This window comes from Harpia harpyja, chromosome Z (assembly GCF_026419915.1).
Source record: "Harpia harpyja isolate bHarHar1 chromosome Z, bHarHar1 primary haplotype, whole genome shotgun sequence".
Classification (NCBI taxonomy): Eukaryota; Metazoa; Chordata; class Aves; order Accipitriformes; family Accipitridae; genus Harpia; species Harpia harpyja.
The window spans coordinates 102,339,262-102,362,201 of record NC_068969.1 but is presented as its reverse complement, the minus strand read 5'-3'; the positions used below and the strand labels follow the sequence as shown (position 1 = coordinate 102,362,201).

General features: G+C 34.9%; 1 protein-coding gene across 2 annotated transcripts in view; it reads right to left on the bottom strand.

The window, feature by feature from the left end:
• Window positions 1–22,940, bottom strand: part of RICTOR (RPTOR independent companion of MTOR complex 2) — an 89,614-nt gene that overhangs the window by 25,690 nt on the left and 40,984 nt on the right. For both annotated transcript variants that reach the window (XM_052778819.1, XM_052778820.1), the window contains 12 exons: window positions 20,424–20,506; window positions 19,305–19,392; window positions 18,252–18,342; window positions 18,051–18,117; window positions 17,866–17,946; window positions 15,899–15,999; window positions 13,272–13,434; window positions 12,748–12,849; window positions 10,257–10,303; window positions 7,797–7,932; window positions 7,022–7,221; window positions 5,833–5,959 (listed from right to left, as the gene is read on the bottom strand). In XM_052778819.1, coding sequence (XP_052634779.1) covers window positions 5,833–5,959; window positions 7,022–7,221; window positions 7,797–7,932; window positions 10,257–10,303; window positions 12,748–12,849; window positions 13,272–13,434; window positions 15,899–15,999; window positions 17,866–17,946; window positions 18,051–18,117; window positions 18,252–18,342; window positions 19,305–19,392; window positions 20,424–20,506 — 1,286 coding nt within the window. The remainder of the gene's footprint in view (window positions 1–5,832; window positions 5,960–7,021; window positions 7,222–7,796; window positions 7,933–10,256; window positions 10,304–12,747; window positions 12,850–13,271; window positions 13,435–15,898; window positions 16,000–17,865; window positions 17,947–18,050; window positions 18,118–18,251; window positions 18,343–19,304; window positions 19,393–20,423; window positions 20,507–22,940) is intronic.

Sequence of the window (22,940 nt, the reverse complement as noted above, 5' to 3'; positions counted from 1 at the left end):
TGTGAATGTGCACAGTTCATTTCAAAAGTCTTGTCTCATTATTTCAACTTCAAATATCATGTGCACATTTCTACTTATTCAATACACAGAGGCTCATTTTTTGGAGTGGATGCAGGAATGACGTAACACACGTATGAAGACAGACTGCGAAACAGTGATTCACAACTCTGGCCTAGGCTGCACAACCGTTTTGAAGCGGCTTGCATACTATTAGTGGTATATCTTGAACATGGAATAGACGACTAGCAGCATATTTATTAAAGATGAGAACAAGAGCTATTATGCTGAAATGATCACTTGATCTAGATGTTAAGCCTACAGAGTAACACAATAATATGAAACCAGAATTCAGTGTCATGTAGTGCATTAGAATTTGTCTATAAATAATTGTTGTTACTGCTACAACTACACTGAGTGTGATACAGAGAATGAAAGAGAACAATGTTCACTTCCTGAAATACTTGCTGAACATGAATTAATCTATCCAGATAACTAGTACAGAATTAGAACAGTTTTTAATTTTCTGTTTAGAGATGGAAAAGACAAGAAGGAATTCATGACTCTGCTGGGACAATAAAATGGCAAATAAAATTCACTGCAGATAAAGTTGAAACAATGAGCTGAAGTGAAAAAATAATCCCAGCTTTACACACACAACAGGCTCTGAGCCAGCTCTTTATACCCAGGGAAAAGATCTTGAGGCTAATATTATTTGGTTCTGTGGAAGCGTTAGAGAGAAGTTCAATGGCAACCAAAACCACTGAAAGTAAATAGAACAAAATACATCAGCGTTGTCACTAGGTAAATCCACTGGGCGTTGACATCTTGGACACTGTGTGCAGTTCTGGTTTTCCTACCATCATCAGAAATAAAAAGAACAACTAAAAAGGTGTAAAGTACAGAAGAACAGGGTTTTAAGCAAGTGAAGGTACAGAAAAGGGTCTTTACAACAAGGAATGACTCAACACACTAAGATGTTCAAACCTCAGAACACGGGCTGCAAAACCACTGCATGCATTTCTAACAGTCCTAAAGTCTTCAAGCAGGGTCACAACCTTTGTGCAGCAAGATCACCTGTATGCATTTCCCAGATGAGAGAGGCAAAGCCCAGCATTGCTTTTCCAGATGAAGCAAAATGCTAGAATGTTTTTACTTTTGATGGGAACTGATCAGAAAAGCAGTGTAGAGGATATCTGAGGAAACAGACATTCCCCTCCTTCACTCATGCATGAACTACATTAAAAAACAAAGGCCTGTACTAAATCTGTCAGAAGATTCTTACTTTTACTATCAAAGGGCTTTGAGACCCTTAGAATTGAAGCAGCAAGTCACAGGTCACTATGCTCAGCTGATTACATACAGCATAGCATAGATGCCAGTAGATACAGGATAAATCTACCCTTTAGCCACCTATGAAGATGAAATTCTAGGTCATGAACTGCAGCACTTGAAGACACACTGGGTACTCTGCCGTTTTTACCATGAACTGGCAAAAAGGCAGCTGAGGCAGTATTAATTTGCTTTAGCACAAATGACCAAAGCACATCTGGAAGCAGGTTAAGATGTGCTTCTGCTTCACTGATCTACATAGATACTGCTCTGTAAATGTTTTCATTGTATATAGTCACCCCAAAATGCTACTCTCCCCGTCTAATGCTAAGCTGGCTACAGAAATTAGTTTTCCTTGTTCAGAGACACTCATTAGCAAACAGCTAACAAGCCTGCTTCACAGCTCTGTATAGCTTTAAAAGGTGTATGCAGCTATAATCTCAGTTAACCCAAGAAAAAGAACAACTTCAACTTTTGAAATGAACAGATAAGGTATTTTATTAACAAATATCTCATGGAATTAAAATTTCTGAAGGGAAGAAGCCCTACTGGAGATGGTCTCTCACTTACAAACACAGCTTTTCAGAAATTATGACCAGTCCCATACATTTTTATTGCTTTTAAATAGAATTTAGATGCCAGAGGCAGCATATAGAATCAAAATCACAGTTTGTCTTCTGGATTATGAATTAATACAAACCCTTTCCAGAGGCTTACAGGCTCCACTCATCGTACGAGGTCCTCATCACAAGTCCTTGAAAAGGTAAGGTGGAACGGGCTTGCAAGTGCCTTATTTGAATTGAACTGCATGTTCATTTTTAATCTTAGGATTCACTTGTCCAAGGTGACAGAATGTCAGTTCTGGTAATTAAAAATATGTTCTCCTCATGGGACAGAGCCGTGAGTGGTATAACTGCTCCAAGTTTCAATTTTTTCCTACCATGCTTGCTAAATACAGCTGAGTAAGTTTTCTTTTGCTGTTGACAATGCTGCTGTTTCAGAATTCCAGACCATAAAATCCAGAAAATGGCAGATACCTTCCCCTAAAATCTAAACAGAGGTACTTCCAAATTACTCAGTCAGTGGAACTGCCCACACAAATACCTGTCAGTTCAATATTTCCATATTCTTTCAGGTATCTTACCCTCTCAGAATTGACAACAATTTCCACCTCACATGAATATTTTAATTTCTGGAGAAGACTTGTAGTTTTGCCCATTGCAGTTGTTTAAAAATACCACTTATACCACTAAGGATAGAGTTAATACTAGACTTAAAAAAAGGTTTTATCCTTTGGATTAGCTTTTTACGCTTTTGTCTTGTATTGGGAGCATGAACATCAGAAACACTGAAGACAAGCATTTTATCCACAAGATGATACTGGCAATACTGTGTACACCAAGCATTGCCAAAGGGTTCTTTGACAGGTCAACATTTTGCCTTTTTGTCAAGTAGCACTCAGTGAAATTTTCTCTTCAAAATACCATCACTTCAGTTTTCATCATAAGAACTTATGGGGTTGAGCACATGATAAAGCAGGGAAAGAATTTCTTAAGGGAATAAATTTTATCCAAGTATGAAATCATCTGTGGTTGATGCAAGCATAGACCCACTTCTGCTGACTGAAACAGTCCATTCTATTTGTGATTCTCCTCTTTTAGATGAAATATACAAAATATTTCCCTATGAATTTCAAGTAGTCCAAGCAGGTCAACTAATTCAGGAAACAAAACACCCTGAAGTAGTTTTGTACATCCCTCATGGTTCAATATGTTTCACAAAGGAAGTAAATCTCTATTTAAGAGGTTCAAACAGTAACTTTTCCTTCTTTTTTAGTATTCTGATAGTAAAAGATTCATTTACATTTGTGGTCAACAAACAAGATTTAATTTTTTTATATTTCTTAAAATTGTTATCATAAATTCTTTTTTAAAAAAGAAAATATTGAAGGGATTCTCATGGTATTGTAGTGTACAAAAATCAGGATACAGTCTCATCCACTACAACACTGAACTCTAAGTAGCAGAATTTAAGTCACAACACAGCTCAGCCATGAACTTGCCTGGGGATAGCTATGGTTAGAGACCTGCTACACCTGAACGCACACCTAACTGATATTAAGGACCACTGACCCATATTGTGCATATATGAGAAAGGTTACACTTTTACTTAGAGTAAGTCAGTGCTTGGCAGTTAAGAAGATATATCCAAATAATTTCTATTCTTCTAGATTTCAGGAGACTGCCAAAACCAGACAGTTACTTAATCTCTGCTGTTTCCCTAGACAACCCTTTCCCTAGGTTGTTAGACCTCACATCAATGTGAGACTGGGAAATTGAAGCATTAGAACTCAGTAGCCATACGCTGCTAACATAGGCCAAGACCTTAAAACATCACAGTTGTGAGAAGTTATCAGCATATCTGGCAAGAAGGACCTCTAACTTCAAAACTAATTATTTAGGTTTGACCTCCAAAATGTGCATTCTTAAGTTTCTGAGCCTGTAGAAAGTTTCTTAGCTTTCTCCAGAGTGTTCTACTTTGACATCTGTCAAGGTCTGACATTAAATAGTCAAGGTAATGCCAACCATCAGATCATTATCCCTAATCCTTTTCACAATCCCAAACAGACCAGAACTGAAACAGGTAAGCCTGAGGGCTCTACAAGCTTTCTTAATTTCTAAGGTGCCAGAGAGTGATGTCTATTCTATTCACATCTGAAGTATAAGAAGTGTTTACTACCTATTGTTCATTAAGTTGAATTACAAATAGGTGGAAATTGTATTTTTAGTTATCATCGCTAAGAGCAGCAGTAGCCATCAACTGTTTTCTGGCTTTGTATATGCTTGGGACAGTACGTTAAGACAGTATCTGCACCCCACTTCAAGCCAGTCTGCTTACAGCTAGTGATACCTGTATCAGAGTTGAATGCATTCTGTTTTGGTCATGTGCCACTCCCCGCCCCCCGTCAGATAAAAATAAGTCCAAAAGTAGGTCTTTATAGAACATTTGGATGGAGATCAACCCATTCCTACCTACATAAAGCTTCTGGTGTAGTGTACTGGATACTTGAAAACATTTGGAAGTACCTCTCTCAAAACAGAATTTAAGTCTTCATCCCTCAGATATCAGAATCAAGAAATCTTTCCCAAAATATAAACCCCAAACATTAATTCATAATAAAATGTCTCAAATTATTAGTGTAACTGTATACTTCATTGAGGAGATTGTGACAGCATGCCTGGACTTTTTTCTAATTGTTAACCAGCTTAATTTGGAAGAAACTGAAATGCTGGAGCGCTCTTTACTCCATGTACAGCCTCTTTTTATGAGGTAAAAATAACTGAGAGTTGGTGGAGGGGGGCAGGGGGCAGTACCTATTGACATGAAATCTCAGTAGAAACAGCTAAATAAAGTTCCACAGCCTAAATTGCTCTTAAGTGACAGTCATCTAACAGGATCTTAGAAGTCTAATAAAGACATAGGCATGCATCCTCACAACATATTAATTTCTGATCTCTTGCTCAGACTAGGCATAAAACAACTTTGAAGAGAGGATATCAAAGTCATCACTTCACTGAAAGATTACTTCAAAATTATTCAGTAGGGAGCTTCACTTTCAATGAGTCATTCCTTCAAACCCCTACTTTCAGACTCCACTCTTTACCTGTAAGAATCATTGTATCTTTGATGGTCTTGGGAGAAATACCCTGAATTTCTTTCCTTCCCTCTCCTCTTCCAAAATACAGTGAGATATTTAAAGCTAGCATCTACCTTATTCCCTCTTTTATCCACTCTAGAATATATTCTGCCTTGTCCAGACAACAGAGGAATAGCTCTCCCTGAAGTAATGTAAGTTCTTTCCTACTTAGATTTCAACTTACTAATTGTCATTTCTGACATCAATGCTTCCTTGTCTACGTTACACCTGATTGATTTCTCTTTTCTTAAAAGTTCAGGAGCTTCCTCTCCCAAGTCTACCTAAGGCTGTGTTTTATTTTCACTCACATTCTTTGATTCAGAAGTACAAATCCCAATGCCCATTTCTGAACCACCCCTTCGTTCCAGCAGCTATAGTGTCTACTCAGTTCCACCACGGTAACCTCAATCATTATCAAAACAGTATCTACCACTGGAAGGTTAACCTGTTTATTACTGCTAGAAATACACATTTCTGTTTGTGAAAATGATGCCTTCACAATTGATTTAGGCTGTCCACTGACCTAGACAATAACACTTGGTTTATGCATTTAAAGACTTCAACCCCCTTAATATATGACAGAAACCTCTATTTGAATGACTCAATTTCTTGTGCACAAATACAATATACAGTGTGAAGTTCACAGCAAATTCAAAAACTACATGAGTAGGAGCTTCATTTCTCTGAAACAAAAATAAAAACCTTTCTGGATATATAATAGCTTAAAAATAAAGTCATACACCTTGAATAAGAAAATAAAAGTCTAGTGGCAATTAACAATTGTACATAAATTGAATTGAACTTACATCAGTAGCTGCTGTCAGGATTTTAGAAAGGATGACTCTTGCTAACCCATCTCTGCTGTAATCCAAACTGGAAACAGTCAATTTTAACAAATGATCCTGGTTCTTCAAAGAACAAAGATTAAGAAGACTGGGGGGGAAGGGGAGGGAGAAGAAAATAAAAATTAGTATTTGAACCCACCCATTTATTTAGTCAATCAGTAATTTAAACTTAAGTACTTTGAATTAGACTTTCATTTCTAAACTCAAAATACAAAGTAAGTTCTCACATGAAATGGAGTAACTTTAAACTGTTATGGCTGTTAAAAGTCAAATGGGGATCAAATAATGCACTGAACTGCAAGGGGAAAAACCCCAAACCAACAGTTTTCATAATTGCTCTGTAATAATTTTGTCAGCATACTTTAATTAGTGATTATGAGTACAAAAATCAGCGTTCATGAAACTCTGTGAACAATTCCTCATTGTAAAACATTCTGTGTATACAGCTTGCCATAACATTAGTACTACTGTCTAGATTTTATTGTAAACCAAGTTTTCTGAAGCCAGTAAAAAATTTGTATTCTAATAATCAATGAAAACAACGTAATTAAAAAAAGAGTCCATCAAAACACCTGAATTTTCACTTAAAGTTTACTGTATTTAAAATAAACTGGTATTAGCCACTAACCAATTTACTCCCAAAGGCAGGCAAGTTTATTTGTACCTGAACAAAATTTTGAACTCCACAGCTTCACTCAAATATATTGGACTTAAGTTTAGGTATAACATGCATCATCACATTTCACAAACAGTATGATACCTGCCAGTTTTTCGTGGTTTATGTGGGTTTTGTTTTGGTTTTTTTTGTTTGTGGGGTTTTTTGTTTGGTTTTTTTTTTTTCCCCTGCTGTCTTTTCAGTACAACATCATCCTTCCTGATACTGATCTCTGTCAGATAGGTGTGGACAGGAAAAAGTAAGCTATTTAGTGATATAATCACCCATATCTGTTCAGATATGACAGACTAAAAGATCCTTTATTAAAAAAAAAAAAAATACTGAAACCCCCCACAACTGAGTATCATTACTTGTAAGTAACTCAAAAGAACTTTAAAGTTTTCAGCTTTACAGACAGTAGTCCTCATGCACAGTTTATAATTTTCATAACTATTATACCTGTAAGCACAATTCAAACACAATAAAAACACTCACCACTGAAACACGTTACATTTTTCAAGCATTTTCACTCCATGAGGGTGACAAGAGAGAGTACCAAAAAACAGAAAGTAGTGCTGGCTAAGGGTATTTAGTAACCCATTATTTTGAAGGCTACGTTCAGGTTTCATTCCTGATGAAGAGTTGAGCCAATGTACAATATCTTTAACCAATTCCTCCAGGTAGCCTTGCCCATCCTAACAAAACAAAGAGTAATAGCATTTACTAGTAACAGAACTGTGTCTCCTTTACTGAAATCCATCATTTTAAATTTCTTGAAATGTACAAACACAATACAGACACAAAATAGAAATGCTGGTTGGCAAACACAATTCAGACTAAAGAAAAAGATTCAAGGCAAAGAAAAAGAGTTTAGCTTGGAGACATCTTGGGACTAATTCTATTCTTTCCAGGAAAAGAATTGTTCAATGACATTTTCCTCTGGCCTGAGGCATAGAAGTCTTTAGTACACAAGAAGAAAGGAGGTAGAGAAAGGAAGGATATTCATAGCAAAAATTAAAAAAAAAACCCTCCAAACCCTAAGCCACATTTAATAAATCTGTATTTAATAAAACTTCGACTTAAACACAGTCGTCTTCCTTAGTGTCTCATCTGGACAATTCAAGATTTTAAGTTATATTTCTTAATTACACTGATCACTTTAGATTTAACACCCAAAGACTATGGAAGTCTTTACTAAATTTTTTCCTCTAAGTGGCATACAGCAGCACTACTCATTCTACCTCCAGCCTTGTAGCTGAAAATTTCTTACCTCTTCTGATTCAAGAAGAAATTCAGTAAACTGACAACCCACCACAGTGAGCTGCTTAGCCTTGGCATAGTCCAGATCCAGGTTGGCATACAGTTTACTGCTAGGCTTGTAGAAATATAGCAATCTCCTTACAAACCTATGGAAAGTAATGAATAATTTGCTATTTTTCAATATGACAAGGACAGTCTCACAGTATAAAATGATGCTGGTACAAAAGATATGTTACCATTAAATTAGCTTATTGGCAATAAATCTTCAAAATTTATTAAAAGAGTAGCAGGTAACAGTAATGAGTCTACCCAGACACGATTTCAGAGATGCAGCTGTACTGTGTGTTATAAAGCGTTTTCTATGCCATGACTTAAAATAAGCAAAAGGAACTGAAAATCTCTATGCTCTTAGAAGCCGTAGCTTCCTATTCATGCTCATGCTTATAATTTATTCTGCTGTAATTTATCCTGTGGTGAGTTTCAAAGACTATACTATCTAGACTTACAAAGGGCTAAAGAAGAATCTGTGACTTGAGTTTTCTTCAGCTATAATAGTTAACGCTACTGTGAAAAATATATTTTTGTGTTCTTCCAGGAAAAGGCCTTATTTATTCAGCAACAGTATTTTCATTCACCTCACTTAAGCATTTCTGAAGCATAACACAGCAACTGCAAACGCAGACTCTTCGCTCAGCCTTTCTGAGATCATGGTGAACCAGTATCGCTTGAGTTTTTCATTGCAGGAATAAAGTCTTCAGCAAAGAACTTCCCCTCGCCAATTGTTAGTCAAAAAATAAACACACATTTGTACTTTAAAGTAACACAGAATGTTCTGTCTGAAGGTAGAAATGTCAAGCATTACAAAAACTTAACTAAAGCACTGCACTTTTAAAGTGAGAGTAAGCCACTATCCCCAACTCCAAACACAGGACCAATTACAATGGAAATCTGAGGGCTTGTTTAAATTTTGTCAAATGAAATGTATTTTATTCTGGGTTAATAGCAATAAATATATTATATATATTAACACATATTTATGTCTGTTTAGATATGTGTATACTTAAGTGTGTATATGTATGTATATTGCATTAACTGCATCCCTATGACGTGAAGGAATCTGTATCAGAAATATGGCTGTTAAAGTGAAATTCCAGATAAGATAATCACAAGAACACTAACAGTTAAAAAAAAATCAACTTATGGAAGGACAAATAAATGTACTTTACACTTCAAAAACAAAGTGGCTGAAAATTTTTTATAACCAGCAGTGAAACTAGAGAGATTCAGGGATAATTAGTTATTATTAAACAAAAGCAACAGCATTTTAGAGCCATCAAAGCATCTAACACAATCCTGCAGAAAGGATCAACGAACTGTAGAAGTTTTATACTAACTCAATCCTAGATTTTCTCAGTTTATTTGGAATTAAATTATTTAGGCGCTGAACAACACTTGAGTGCAGCACAAAACCAAGGACCAGGAACACTGTCTCAGGTAGGTAGGTAGAAGTGTGGGTGTGGCTGTCAGCCAGCACTGCAGACATTACTTTAGAGAAGCAACGTTATAAACCACCAGATTTAGAAAATAATCCTTTACCACAAAGTACAGATTGGCAATCAAAGTTTAGGGAAGGAAAAAAAAAAAACCAGAATAAATACAAATGCAAAATTAAGTTACGGCTGTGATTACACTAGGCCTACCACTTATGCTGGGAACATTATATAAAGTAGCCTGATTACTTTTTAGTAAAAATTTAAAATGGAACAGTGTGAGCCTTTCAGCATGTTTTAGCTTTAGTTTTTTCCTCAAATTCATGTAGAGGTAGCTTTCCATGCCTACAAATACAGAACTACTCTTCAAAATAATTTAATCAAATGAATTTGTGAAAGTCATGTTAAAAGGGAAATCTAACAACGAGTTAGTTACACTATTGCCACACATGCACAAAAGTAATAAAAATGTCTTAACGCCAACAGACATGAAAGGAACCAGAGCTGTACTTTGTTGTTGTTGTTTTTTTCCAGAATCACACATGCTTCCCTTGCCATTAACAGCAACTAGAAATATCTTCCTCTTGGTCTTTGATGAAAGATGTAACTGTATAACGGTACAACTGTAAACCTATTCTGTCAAAATTTGTCAAGTGCTGATATCAAATACTAATGTACAAAATATCAAAGCAGTAATAATTTTAAGGTTTAAAATCAAATAAGGTGTTTGCAAAGCTGGTATGATTCTTGTTAAGGGAATAAATACATAAACTATCTGTACATAGAAAAGAAACCACTAAAGCTTAAAGACCTGTTTATTTAAAGCAAATACTGCAACCTAATTATCTAGATTTTTTGTTGCTTATCTAAAGATTAAGTTTTAGAAGTGTGACATATCCAAGAATAGTTTATTGCAATATTAAAACCCAGTTTTTCCAAATTTCTTTCTTCAAAGAGAGTCTACATAATTTTTTACATACCTGTGTAATTGTTCATCTTTGTAGTTCCTTAGATTTACATTTGGCCACTAGAAAAACAGCAAATATAGCATTATATGAAACTTGCACATCAGTCCTTGATTAGTCACTATAATTTACTCATTTCTATTATAGTTATATTTACCTAAAAATTAGAAGTGTAAGTTTCCTTGCATCTAATGTTACCTACAAAAAAACCCTTATATTATTGAAAATCCCACAATTCTTGCTCCAAGAACTGTTTGATTTCTTTCTAGAGAAGGACAGGGTATGATGGTCACATGCTATGTGTACAAGGCCACAATGCTAATGAAAACAGCAAACTATGAAAAGCTAATGAAAAATAAACAATTTTTCTCAGTTTCTTCTCTAAAAATAAAAAATTTATATGCTTAATAGGCAAATAATCTTTGTTGTTGTTTTCACTATTAATCAGATTTGATTTAAAAATAATCATTATTCTGTTATAGCTCACTTAAATACTGCTTATTAAAATGGTATTTAAACTCTCCTGTTGATACTTCGTAAGAGGTTTTAAGAAGGACCACATGAAGTCATAATACTCTCTTCCAGACCTATCCTTTCTTCCTATTATATCTCCCTCTGTTTTATAGCTATCTGTTTTCTCTACAGTTTCAGATTTATTTTTATTGCTACTAGTATCTTCTTGGAATGGATGGAAAAAAGTGCAGCAAGCATTCTTTCCTACCTAAGCAATACAGTTCTACATTTCCAATTGGTATACTAGTATTAAGATGTATAGTGCACTAGTTAATGATTAGTAAAACTGACACTAGTAACAGTTCTAGAAAAAGTATGAAACTCTGCTGTGAACAACAAAGTTGCAATTCCTCCATCCTGACTGCTGCCACTTTCGCTGCCCTTTTAGCAGCTTAGACAGCAAGCTGAGCAAGTAAAAAAGGCAGTAAAGGGACCACATGAAATGCAAGTAGTGAGGTGGTTAGAAAGCTGATGCTCTAAAGCCGTAAGGCTGTGACAGAGACAAGAGAGAGGTGAGTAGCCACATGAGATAGTGAAGTCCAAACACTGGAATCTGGATCCTGCTCATAGGAGGACTAAAGATGGACCACTCTGATAACATTATCTTAACTATATGCTGGTGTTGCGCAGTTTAACAGGAACAGAAGTGGTTAGAATTAAATCAGAGAACACACAAACTTCTCATTCTGAAAGACTGAAGTCCCTGATTTTGAGACATTATCAACTGTTTGTCAGGACACTAGAAAATATACTGCTGGGGAGGTCTGAGATAGCAGGGAAATTGACAGTTTGACCTGAATTTCAGGTAAAAAACCCCTCCAAAACCTTAGTGGTCAACTACATAAAATTGTAGTAAAACTTCCGTTGCCAAAGTACAACACAGATTAATTAACAGTGAGATTCTGAAAAACAGTTTCTTGATATCTTTAATACTGAATCAAAGGTAAAAATATCTATGATTAATAATCATAGATCTCTAGTAATCCAGTAAAACTAGTAATTGCAGTAAAAAGCCTGTGAACAGTGAAATTTGGTGGAGCAAAGCTACTGTCATATACAAATTCAGGTCTTTACACCAGAGAGATCCTTACTATCTCAAGTTTAGCAGTCCCTGAAAAAATGCACAGAAATATTTAGTTTTTTTAAAAAATATAATCTTGATTATTGTCACCATTAATCCTTTTTCTCACCATCTTTATAACAACACAGTAAGGAGACAGTAAGAAAATGTTACTACTTGGGGGTAACAACAAAAGGATGGCTTTGATGCACAGAATGACAGGAGCTATTTTGGTTTGAAAACTATACTGAGTACTCAGAAAGTTTTCTATACTCAAAGAAAGTAAGTTTTCTCCTTAAAAAAAAGAGGCAGTCTCTTAAAAACTGTGCACTAAATATATTTAAGATAATGCCTTCCCTGTCAGAGATACTTCTTTATTTTGTAAAAACAAGTTAAGTTTGTAATGAACTTGATGCTATGGGAGTATTTGTACTAGTTCAAAACATACAATGAGATTGCATATTACTGAAGTTTTCATATGTGGCTCAGACTAAGCATCTGAGGTTTGATCTATAACCCACCTGCAGCCTTAACCTTCAGCTCACATTATATAAAAAAATTCTGCTATGAAACTGAACAAGGCAGTATCCCTGTGTAGTTTGGACTGAAGTCTAAAATATTAGCAGCTTTAAAGTCAATATAGCTAATTCTTTAAAGTCTATTTTTATACAAATAAAGTTATATAAAATTTAATACATGCTTATTAAGAAATTTGTGAATGTAACTGTAGTGTATTTTTGTGTATAGTTTAAGAGTTGTATGTAAACAGACTGTATCAGCACTGATTAATCCATGAGATCCTAGTTTTCTGAAACAAAACAGATGATGGGATGTACTGTGGAATTAATATTAGAAATTCAAAGCTCTCTTATGAAATGGAGACTTTTTCCAAACAATTTCATAAAAGTAGTATCATGCCCTTTTTAAGCTCACCTTCAGTATGGTCCCTATTAGATTCCAATTCCAGTCAAGGTTCTCTTTATGATTGAGAACTTGGCTGTCTCGAAGATTCATTACAAGTGCTTCTTCTGTATCCTGGAATACAGACACGAAAAACTACAGTTGCCTTGCACCATTTTTTTCAGTCTTGTCACACGATATACTTACTGTTCATGTAACAATCATTAAAAGAGATGTGCTCCACAGTAATTTGCATTTGAAAGTAAATTGCATTGTTATAGTACTGCATTAAGAATCTAATAGTAAGAGATCACACTGCTAAAGAGATCACACAATGCTAAAAAGCATTAGGAATTATTGTAATTTCACTCCTCAAATTCCAGAAATGCAACATAGTATCCACAAGTACCTATGAGACAAATTAAATGAAAAAAATACTATAAAGAGATCACTTAAATGGCTCTGATTTAGATGAGAGAGTGAAGCTTGGTAGGCAGGATATGAGTCTCCAAAATACAAAGTCATATTCCGTTTTGGAAACCCAATAATGGTAATACCTTTAAAATAAAGATGTCTTTCTGCACACGGTACTGATCCCTTTTTTGGTGTGTTGAGATCGCTTTCTGAATAATATGATCTAAATGGAGGCTGTAAGGTTTAGGTCCTCTTTTCTTCATCTCATGAAAACGTTTTAAGCAGTTGAGTGCAGCACTTGCTCGTCTAATAGAAAAAAAAAATACTGTAATCAGTATTTGGCAACTGTTATCCAACTAAAGAGCACCACTGCTCTATCTTGAGTAAATAAACATAGCTCAAGAAAAAACTGACTAACAATTCCAAAGCAAATAAAAAGAAAATAATTTTCTCGATACAAGTTTTCATACATACATAGGACTCAGTCTTGTACTGAAATTATACAGAAAATTACCTTTCAGAACTTCTAGTACTGAAGAATAAGCCTTATTGTTACCTTTTCTTCTACTCTGCAATTACTGGTGTCTATCACAGTTCACAGAAGATTTGTAAAGTTTAAAGTTGATGAGTATTGTGAGATGTCACAGTAGATCAACATTCTGTAGTAAAGTTGAGAGTTGAGGGGGCTAGCTTCAACTTTGACTAACAAAGTATTTCTTATAAATTCTCTTTCCCCCCACCCCCCACAAGGGTGGCAGGAGTATCAGTAGTATGCTTCCTGCTCTTTATATCTGAATAGTTCAGCAACAGCATGTAAGAAGTTTTCCAGGAAAAGATAGGAAGTTAACAGAAATGACAGTTGACAAGGGCAGAAACAGTTAATTACAAAATAGTGGTAGAAAAAAAGACAAAAACTGCTGAGCATATAAAATAAGGAAGTCTAAAAAGGAGGAGGTAAGTCTACCTTTCTTCCCCATTAACAAAAATTCTCATAGGGTAGGAGAGTGTTTTTGTATTATCTTCAAACCAACAAATACATTTGAATTTGGTCACTTATCTGAATTACATAAATTTAATCCATAACAGGGCTTACAGTTTTTCAGAGTATGAAACAAAGCAGTGTTGACCAAGACCAACATCCCCAAATAAAAAAAAAGAAAAACCTACTTCTACAAAATCACTTTCTTTCAACAAAACCAGGAATTCTTAATACTTTCTCAGGTATGTCCACAAATGCCAAAAAGCAAAAAACCTGCACGTGATACACTGCACGTGATACACAAACGTATCCCTTCTGTTCTTCATCCTTCCTCTCACCCCACAGCTTTGACCAAGTGAAATAACCTGTGATGGAGTTTCAGATATGTCTTTTTTGAAAAATAACTGTGTTTTCACATATTAAAATCTTGTACTGACACATAAGAAAACTTCAAAACTAAAAAGCAGAAGAGCACTACATTTCTTGGAAGCACTCTACAAGAAACATTTATCATTTCACAGCAGCAGTTCAGAATGATGCTGCAATTTATCACTGACAACACAATGAAAGACAAAATAGAAAGTCATATTTATCATAATACTGATCTGACAAGGCAGATCAGGAATGGCAAGAGCAATTCACAAAACCATTTCCTATAATACAGAAAAAACCCAACACACAATTTAAATGGGTCTCCACAAAGAAACAGAAGTAAGAACACTGAGTTACAGAAATGTATTTTAAAAGACACATGAATCTATTAATTTGACTCTTTTCCCTCAGGAGGTTTGCAGGAGGTTTGAATTGTGTGAAACACCCAAGAGATGGTATTTTATGACAGAGCACTTCAGAGGTTAAATTGCAAGATTGCAAGATGTACAGAGAAATTCTAAAAAAATAAGTAAAATAAGTTTAAAAAGCCCATAGTTTAATATCTCAAAATTCAGGTATTTCTAGTTCAAAGAGGAATAAATGGCTTCTATAAACATTTTTTTCTCATCAGATACCTAAATATACCTCATTTGATTAGCACCATGACTGCCAAACTGTTCCCTAATACATACCACTGCAGAATGCTGCACTAAATTTAAAATTTCTGTTCATACATTCTTATATTTAAATGGAACTGAAAAATTATCAGTGCAAAATTTGAACAAAAGCACCAGAAAGTTTTAACAATTACTATTGTTACAATCACCATTCTGAAGAAAAAATGGTTTTAAAAGAAAAGCAACAAAAAAACAGCGCCATGTCAATATTACAGTTTTTTCTCTTGCTTACACTAATAATGACTCACTGATTTGGTCTCTTACGATTTAATTAGCTATAGATAAACAACAACAGAAGAAAACAAAATTCATGCAGACTTTTTTAGTTTTGAAAGCTTAATTGTATCAAAATGCCAAAAAAGAAGTGTGAAACAATGGAGAGGTCAAACACACAGAACATGCCTCAGATGTTGCTTGGTTGAACAGTGCCTTAGAGTTCATTTAAGAAAAATTCTGTGTAAAAGTCTGCAATCCACACAAAAGTCTTCTGAAATCTACTATCAAAACTTTCTTTCCAAATTTCTAAATTGTTAATGTAAACACTTTTGGAATGATGCACTGGAGACTATTTCCCTAGCAAGTGTGACACAGCATTTCTATATGCATGCATTTGTTTGCTTTTAAATAAAGACATAAGTACTTTCTGCCACCAGAAAGCTTGTAATGTAGGTTTTCACTCAACTTGGGGGGGGGGTGGGGGGGGTGGTAATAAATATTTTTAAGTGTAACTTAGAATTCTTACAGTCTTTTCTCTTTCATGATGTCAAAAGATGCTGCCATATTCATTAGCGTTGGTAAGCAGTGCAGGTGATGGCTATGAGAATGAGGAAGAATTGTGTTTGCCTAAAAAAACCAACAAAAGACCTGTTAGAATAACTTATTACAACATTTTCAGCCATCTCTTTAGGATCAACATTTGAACTATCTACCACTTTCCACAAGACTTTCACAAACACATAACAATAAAACTACCTTTTGCATAACATCAAAAAGCAATAATTACACATACTATTTTGAATATTTGATCTAACTAATCAATCTGAAATACAATTGAAAATAACTTAAGACAATTTTAGATCTCAGAGCCTTCTAATCTGTATTGTTTGCATTGGTGGTCTTTAAGTGGTAATATGCAAAAACATGCAAAGCATCAGATACCCATGTCATGTGTACAAAAGTGCTAAAAAAATCTAAAATCAGAAATACAATTTAAGCTGATGATTTCTATTAAAAACTTTCTGCACAAAAAAAATCTAATTACCATAACTTCCTAAATTACTAGACATTTAATTGCTTTTATTTTGGGAAACATAGGTAGTTCTGCAAACGTTTTTGGAAACTAAGGAATAATGAAGATAAAGAAATACTTCAATCTCTTAAAACTAAATAAAAGTACAAATATTTGTTCAGTATTTTGATAAACAGTCATCTCTAATGAATCATCTCTTCAGAAAACCAAAAAATACCTATGCTTTGCAGCATACTCAAATGTCAGTTAACAGTCACTCCCATTCAAAAGTATTCCAGAAACCATAAAAGTAGCATATGTTGTTACAGATTCCTCTTTTTACACTACATAGCTAATGGAATACTCAACAAATTCCACCAATAATTTAAAGAAAAGTCACTGAAGAGACTACAGAACAGATTTGTTGTGGTTGTGACACCTGCTGCTGAGCTGAGATGTTGTAAATCACTGTAAGTAATAAGCAATCTTGTATCTGAAGATTGAGATCTTGTTTTTTGGAGCATTAAGCACCACTGAAGTGAGTAGATAGTCCTCAGGTGCAGACTATGTCTGATAATTCATTTTCAAATTTTTGTAAGACAGAGCTGTACTTCATGATCTTACCATCTCTTATAAAATAGTTTATTTGGAGAAAAGATTAAAAGAACAAGCACAAGAAAACTAATCAAAAAATGCTCTGCTACATATGCTATTGTTGTCATCAATACAGGATGTGAAAGATAAAAGAACTGTTTTGCAAGAAAGGTAAATCATGTCACTTCACATATGACTAACAGCTCCTTGGGAAGCTGAAAGGTAGCACTGGAGTATATATGAAAACAGTCATATCATCTCTATACCAAAATAGTTTGGATTAAGAGAGAGAAGCTGCTGTAAAAGCTGTTAGGTAGAGGGAAGCAGAACAAAGCACAGTCCCTTCAGCTTCTCTGTAGCAGGGGCTACCCACACGAGGCTAAAAGAGCACTCCACCAAGTTCGAGTTGCCTGAATGAATAAATCAAGTGCCCCAGCCACACCAAGCTGAACATGAAAAAAGTTCTGTCTGCCTAGCCTGTAAGGCAGAAAGCTAAACACACTGCCAGAGGGCTACGGTCATTCTAAAAAAAGCAAAAATCTGCAATGACCCTCTTCCCAAACACAGTAACTGATGGGTGAGTTTGCAGGACTCCAGCTTAAAAATACAACTGGCTACTGAGGCAAGGAAGTGTATTGGTGAGAGTTTGAGAGCTGAGGATTATCCTTGGAGCAGACCCCACTTTCAATACTTCCCGAACAGCCTTCGTATTGGTTCATACTGCTTTTAATATATGAAGTGCCTAAAGATGTAATGTAAATTAACCCATTATTCTGATGAAAAGTAGATGTTCCAAGTTCATAACATAAATTCAAAGCTATAATAGGAAATATCTATTTACAACTAGCTACCAATACTACTTATTCTCAGCAAAAAGTTTTACTTACCATGTGCAAAAGTTCTCCTAAAAGGATAGTTGCTCTGACAGATACATGGTCATCACTACTTGTGATCACTTCAACCAAACCCTTCAAAAATTTTAAAAATTATTACGTTTAATGTACAACATCTTATTTTAATATTTATAGGAAAAAAGTAGCAAGCATCTATTCAAACTTAAGTCATTAGTTACCTCTAGAAGTCCATTGGTAATAAAAGCTGAAAGCACTAAAGCCAAGTAATTATCCATAAGATCAGGCCTAAGGAGAAAAAAAGTACGGAAACAATTTAGAGAATTCATTTCTTATTGTCTCTGCAAGAAAGCAACAAGTATTTTGTCAACACCACCACAAAACAAAAACAAGGGTTTAGACTAAATTCATTAAATGCTCACCTTGACCTGGCTCGATGGGGTAATATAGTTTTAGCTTCAGCAGCTACAAAGCCATCAGAAAGTCTCCAGCAGTCCTGAAACCTGCTTGGATCTAGAACAAGAAAATATAGACAATGGTAATTATAACATTGGATTTCACAGTGTTATTTTAATAGTTGTCAGTAGGTAAACAATAGTCATTGCCAACAACTGTTATTTCAGGTTTCAAATTACAGAAAATTTTGTCAGAAGGGATCCCTAACAAGTTATCTAATCCACGCTGCTGAACAAAGCAAGGCTAACTTCAAAGCTAGAACAAAGATTGTATCTAAGTATCAACCCAAATAATGACATTTCCAATTCATAAGCACATTAAACTTGTTTAACAGAAAATATCATAAGACCTAACATTCAAAAATGTACATCCATAAGTCAGAAAGCAGGAAGTTTGCAACAAAGAATGATTTATTTACTTAAACGCAGAACAAGGATTAAGCTTTTATAATTGAAGTTCAGAGAAGAGAATTGCTGGAACATCAAAGGCTGAAACTTACTCCTTCTGGGCTCATACTTTTGCACTGCGATACAAAGCAGAGGATACTCTTGGGTTCACAAAGGAGTAATTCTGAAGATAAAAGACTAACTCTGCTAAACATAGAGACATGAAAAAGAATACACTTGCCCTAGGAAAAATAAAAGTCTGCTAAAGTGCAGTGGAGATTGCTAGCAGCTACTTAATATATAGAAAAGACTGTTCAAGAACTTTTCTGTAACATTCAATAACACTTTTACATTATTAATACTTCTGACACTTCAGTCTAATTTGTAGTAATGTGTTTACACAGTGTTTTGCATAAATGTTCCATTGTGCTCCACTGCTGATCTTTTATCAAACTTACAACATTTAATGGTTGATAAAGAATTTTAAACATGACTTCAGAGCACCCAATTAATTCAGTGATGAAACAGTTAATGCTGACGTAATTTACAATATAGAGGAGGCAGTGAAGGGTTCAAATTTGTAGAAGAGCTTAATAGACAGAATTCTTATGTGAACTGCTTCTAAATACTTACCTACACTGAGAAGTGCCTCAATAAATTCTTCTGCGATAACAGGGAGAGGAAGGCGAAATATATCATAGAGAACTTCAAGCAGACCTCGCTACCAAAAAAAGCACAAAAGGAATTTTATAGATTTACAAAAATTGTCCTTTTGTTCACTATTAATTGCGGAGACTCAATTAAGCGCTCAAACTCTCTGTGCAAGATTCCCTTTATGTCACAAAAGAATCCAACTTATATATGTTTCAACAAAGATCCAGAAAGTACTAACGGCACACAGCCAATACTACTAACACAGGAGGGCATATCTGGCCCAGCTGGGATGCTTGCCAGTCCTCAGAACAGTTAAAGATAAAAACATTCCATAGACATACTTGTGACTGTCTTCAGCCACATCTTCCCAGGCCTACACAAGGCCATCCTCCAACCTGACCTTGTGAAACTAGTTCTTCAAAGGTTTGGCAAACATGCAGCACAACAAATTCTAACGGTCACTCTTGAAAACAAATGCCAGGTGTTCCGAGCTGCTCCCACAACTAATGTTGAAGTTGGTATTTCTTTAGAGAGCTAAAATTGGTGTATTTGTTTCAGTGTTTCTTTTTTTGATAACATGCTTATTTTCATAAACTGAAATAATGTGGAGAAGAGAAGGGAAGGGGCCTGTTTACTTTATAACTGTGCCTTATTGTCACTATGAATTCTACAGAAGCTCAAGCTACTTGGATTACAGATTTTTAGAACAGTTACTGATACCACCATCAACTTCTTTGTTTAATAGGTAATTGGGAATAAACATTTTTTTTAATCTTGGATTCAGCTCTGGTTATTATGCTTTAAACTCATAACTGCAGCTACTGTGAACGTGCTTTGACTTGTCACCAGAGTAAAAGTTATTTTATGTACTTTTCTCTCCTTCATTCCCTCCTCTCAGATATAAAGGGTGTGCTGCCATTCTCACAGGAATTTTATGATGGAATTACAGACTTGAACTTGAGAGTCAAATAAACTCGAGGATAGTGGTCTCATAACTGGAGTCTGTGTTTAAACCACTGAATTGTTAAAATGTTAAGAATATGTTAATTAAAGCATCCATTATTATTCCTACATCAGTACTAAATATTTACCACCTACCCGTATTTCCATATTTGGTATACAGAGTACCCCAATAAGAGACTGAATCCCAGAATTTCCAGGTTTGCACAGGCTGATAATACCTAGAAACATTAAATACATAGTAATAATCCCTCAAACAGAAAAAGCATTAGACACATTGTTAAGTTTGATTTCCAGTTTGATTACAAGCACAGATAACAAAAATTACTAATCATAAACATTTTCACCTTTATAATGTCATCTCCTTTCCAATCAATATTTAACAAAACTTTCTAATCGCAAAACTCTTGTTCCTTCATTAAAAACTATAGTTACTTTTGTCCTTTCTACTGTGAACAGTATTTTTAAATTATCTGCAGAAACAACGTTTACTTGGAAGAAATGGCAGAAAAGACAAGACAAATCTGTCAGTAAAGAATGAGTCATAAACCTGAAAGATCTGCATCATCTTGGTAGAACTATGAGAAGTTTCTCCATCGAAAGCTGTATCTTAACCTAACAGATTATTCAGTTCCTTTTAATCTCAGGCAAATTCTAAACAGCAAGTGTAAACATACTTGGAATAACATTCTCTGTGCACCATTTTAAACCATCTTTTCCTAAATGACCAGTGCTCATCTGAAGAAGTTTCACCACACTGAAATGTGTTCGATTTAACTTTGCATAAAATCTCAGAGCCTCTTTTATAATTTTGTCCTTTTACTCTGTACTTCTACTCAATTAGTTCAATATTTCAATATTAATAGGGAAAACCTTCAAATTGTTTCTCAATGTTACAGAATACCACCTAAAGCTTACACCAATTTTCAGGCTCAATTTACATACATTCTCTTCATTAAAAATGTGGCTGCAAAGACAATAACCTTACTCATTTCCTTGACCACTTCTCTTCATACTTCACAGAATTAGAACTTATGGAAACATGTCCAGAAAACAAACAAGTTTCTCCAAAATGCAACTTTAAGTCAGTAATAAGAATCCAGGTTTACACACTTTTTTGTCTTACATATCATAAATAAACCCAAACCATTATTCTTTAAAAATTACTAAAGGATGAAAAATATCACCTACTCATCTATTTATTTTCACTAATACAAATTTAACTTTAATGACATGTGCTTTATATGAACTTGAAGCAAGTCCTCAATTTAAAAACTTCCATGTCACAAAAACTTAACACACACACATATGGCCACAGACACACTAAGGGCATTTAAATATGTTCCACAGTGCACCTCACAGGCCTTTTCCAAGAGCATATAGTGGCCCAATTGCAACCCAGGAATAGATTTGGGTACATGCAGTCATTGCTCCATGCCCCAATTTTATCTCTAAGGACATGATCACACATGAGAATAAAGGACATAGTAACCATCAGCTCTGAAGAATAACCCAGTCTGGAAAATAAGGAGAGAACAGTAGAACACAGCAGATGGTACAGACAGGCAAAAAACCCACCCCAAAAGCCAAAACAAAACCCAAGAACACCCTCAAGCCTGGTTTAGCTACATGTCCTTTGAGAAGACTGACAGTATAAGGACATTTTTATACTAAAAACGTTTAAGATTTTAGTCTCCAACTTAACAAGCAATATAAAAAAGAATAAATGAGTAACAGTGAAAGTGCCATGGCAAGTAACATATTCCAGGACAATTGTTTCTTCAGTCACTTGAACTTTCAGGCATATGCTATTAGCTCTAAGTGTCTGAGTAAGGGAAGATGCAGCAACACTCCTACCAGAAACTGCTTCCTAGAAGTTTCAAAGTTGTCACAAACTTCCCAAGCTTCCTACCCAAACAAGTGAGAACACATGTGAGAAACTTTTGACTGATACCTGGATATTAAATTAAGCTTAGTGATCATTTTCAGACCACAAAAAAAATAAAACAAACAGTCTCACAATGAAAAAGGCTTTCTATACAGTCTGAATCTTTCCTAAGTATAGCCTGCAAAAATCCTACTCAAAATTTTGGTAAATGGCTGTATCAACTGATTTACTTTATTTGCAAGACACCGTCTTAACTAAAAGAATGAGCAGTCCCTCATGAAAGAGGCAGTATCTTCATGTTAGATATTGTAACATTGCAGAGAAAGGATTTAGAAAGATGTGGAAACCTGCTTTTTTGATTTAGAAGTGTCTTCTACATGAAAAATCCCAAACTATGTCCACCCGCAATTTCACTTCAGCTATGGCACCTGGTAAAAGCAGGTGCTAATGAAACTATTCTGTTGGTATCTCTTCACATAGACAAATTTCTTATTTACAGTGGCAGAACCATGTCAAAGGCAAATTCTTCTGATATGATGTTATTTTCAACATCCTCTCACCCATCAAATGTCAAGAAGTACCATCAAGGTACAACTTACAAGGTATTCAGGGGGGAAGGCAGAAAGCTGCATCTTGTCAGTAGTCAAACTATGGATGCATCCTCCAATTTTACAATATCAAAACACATCTTAGTAGCATCGTAGGAAGGTATTGATAGAAATTAGACGCAAAATGAGACAGATTGCGTGTTTAAACAAACCACTTTT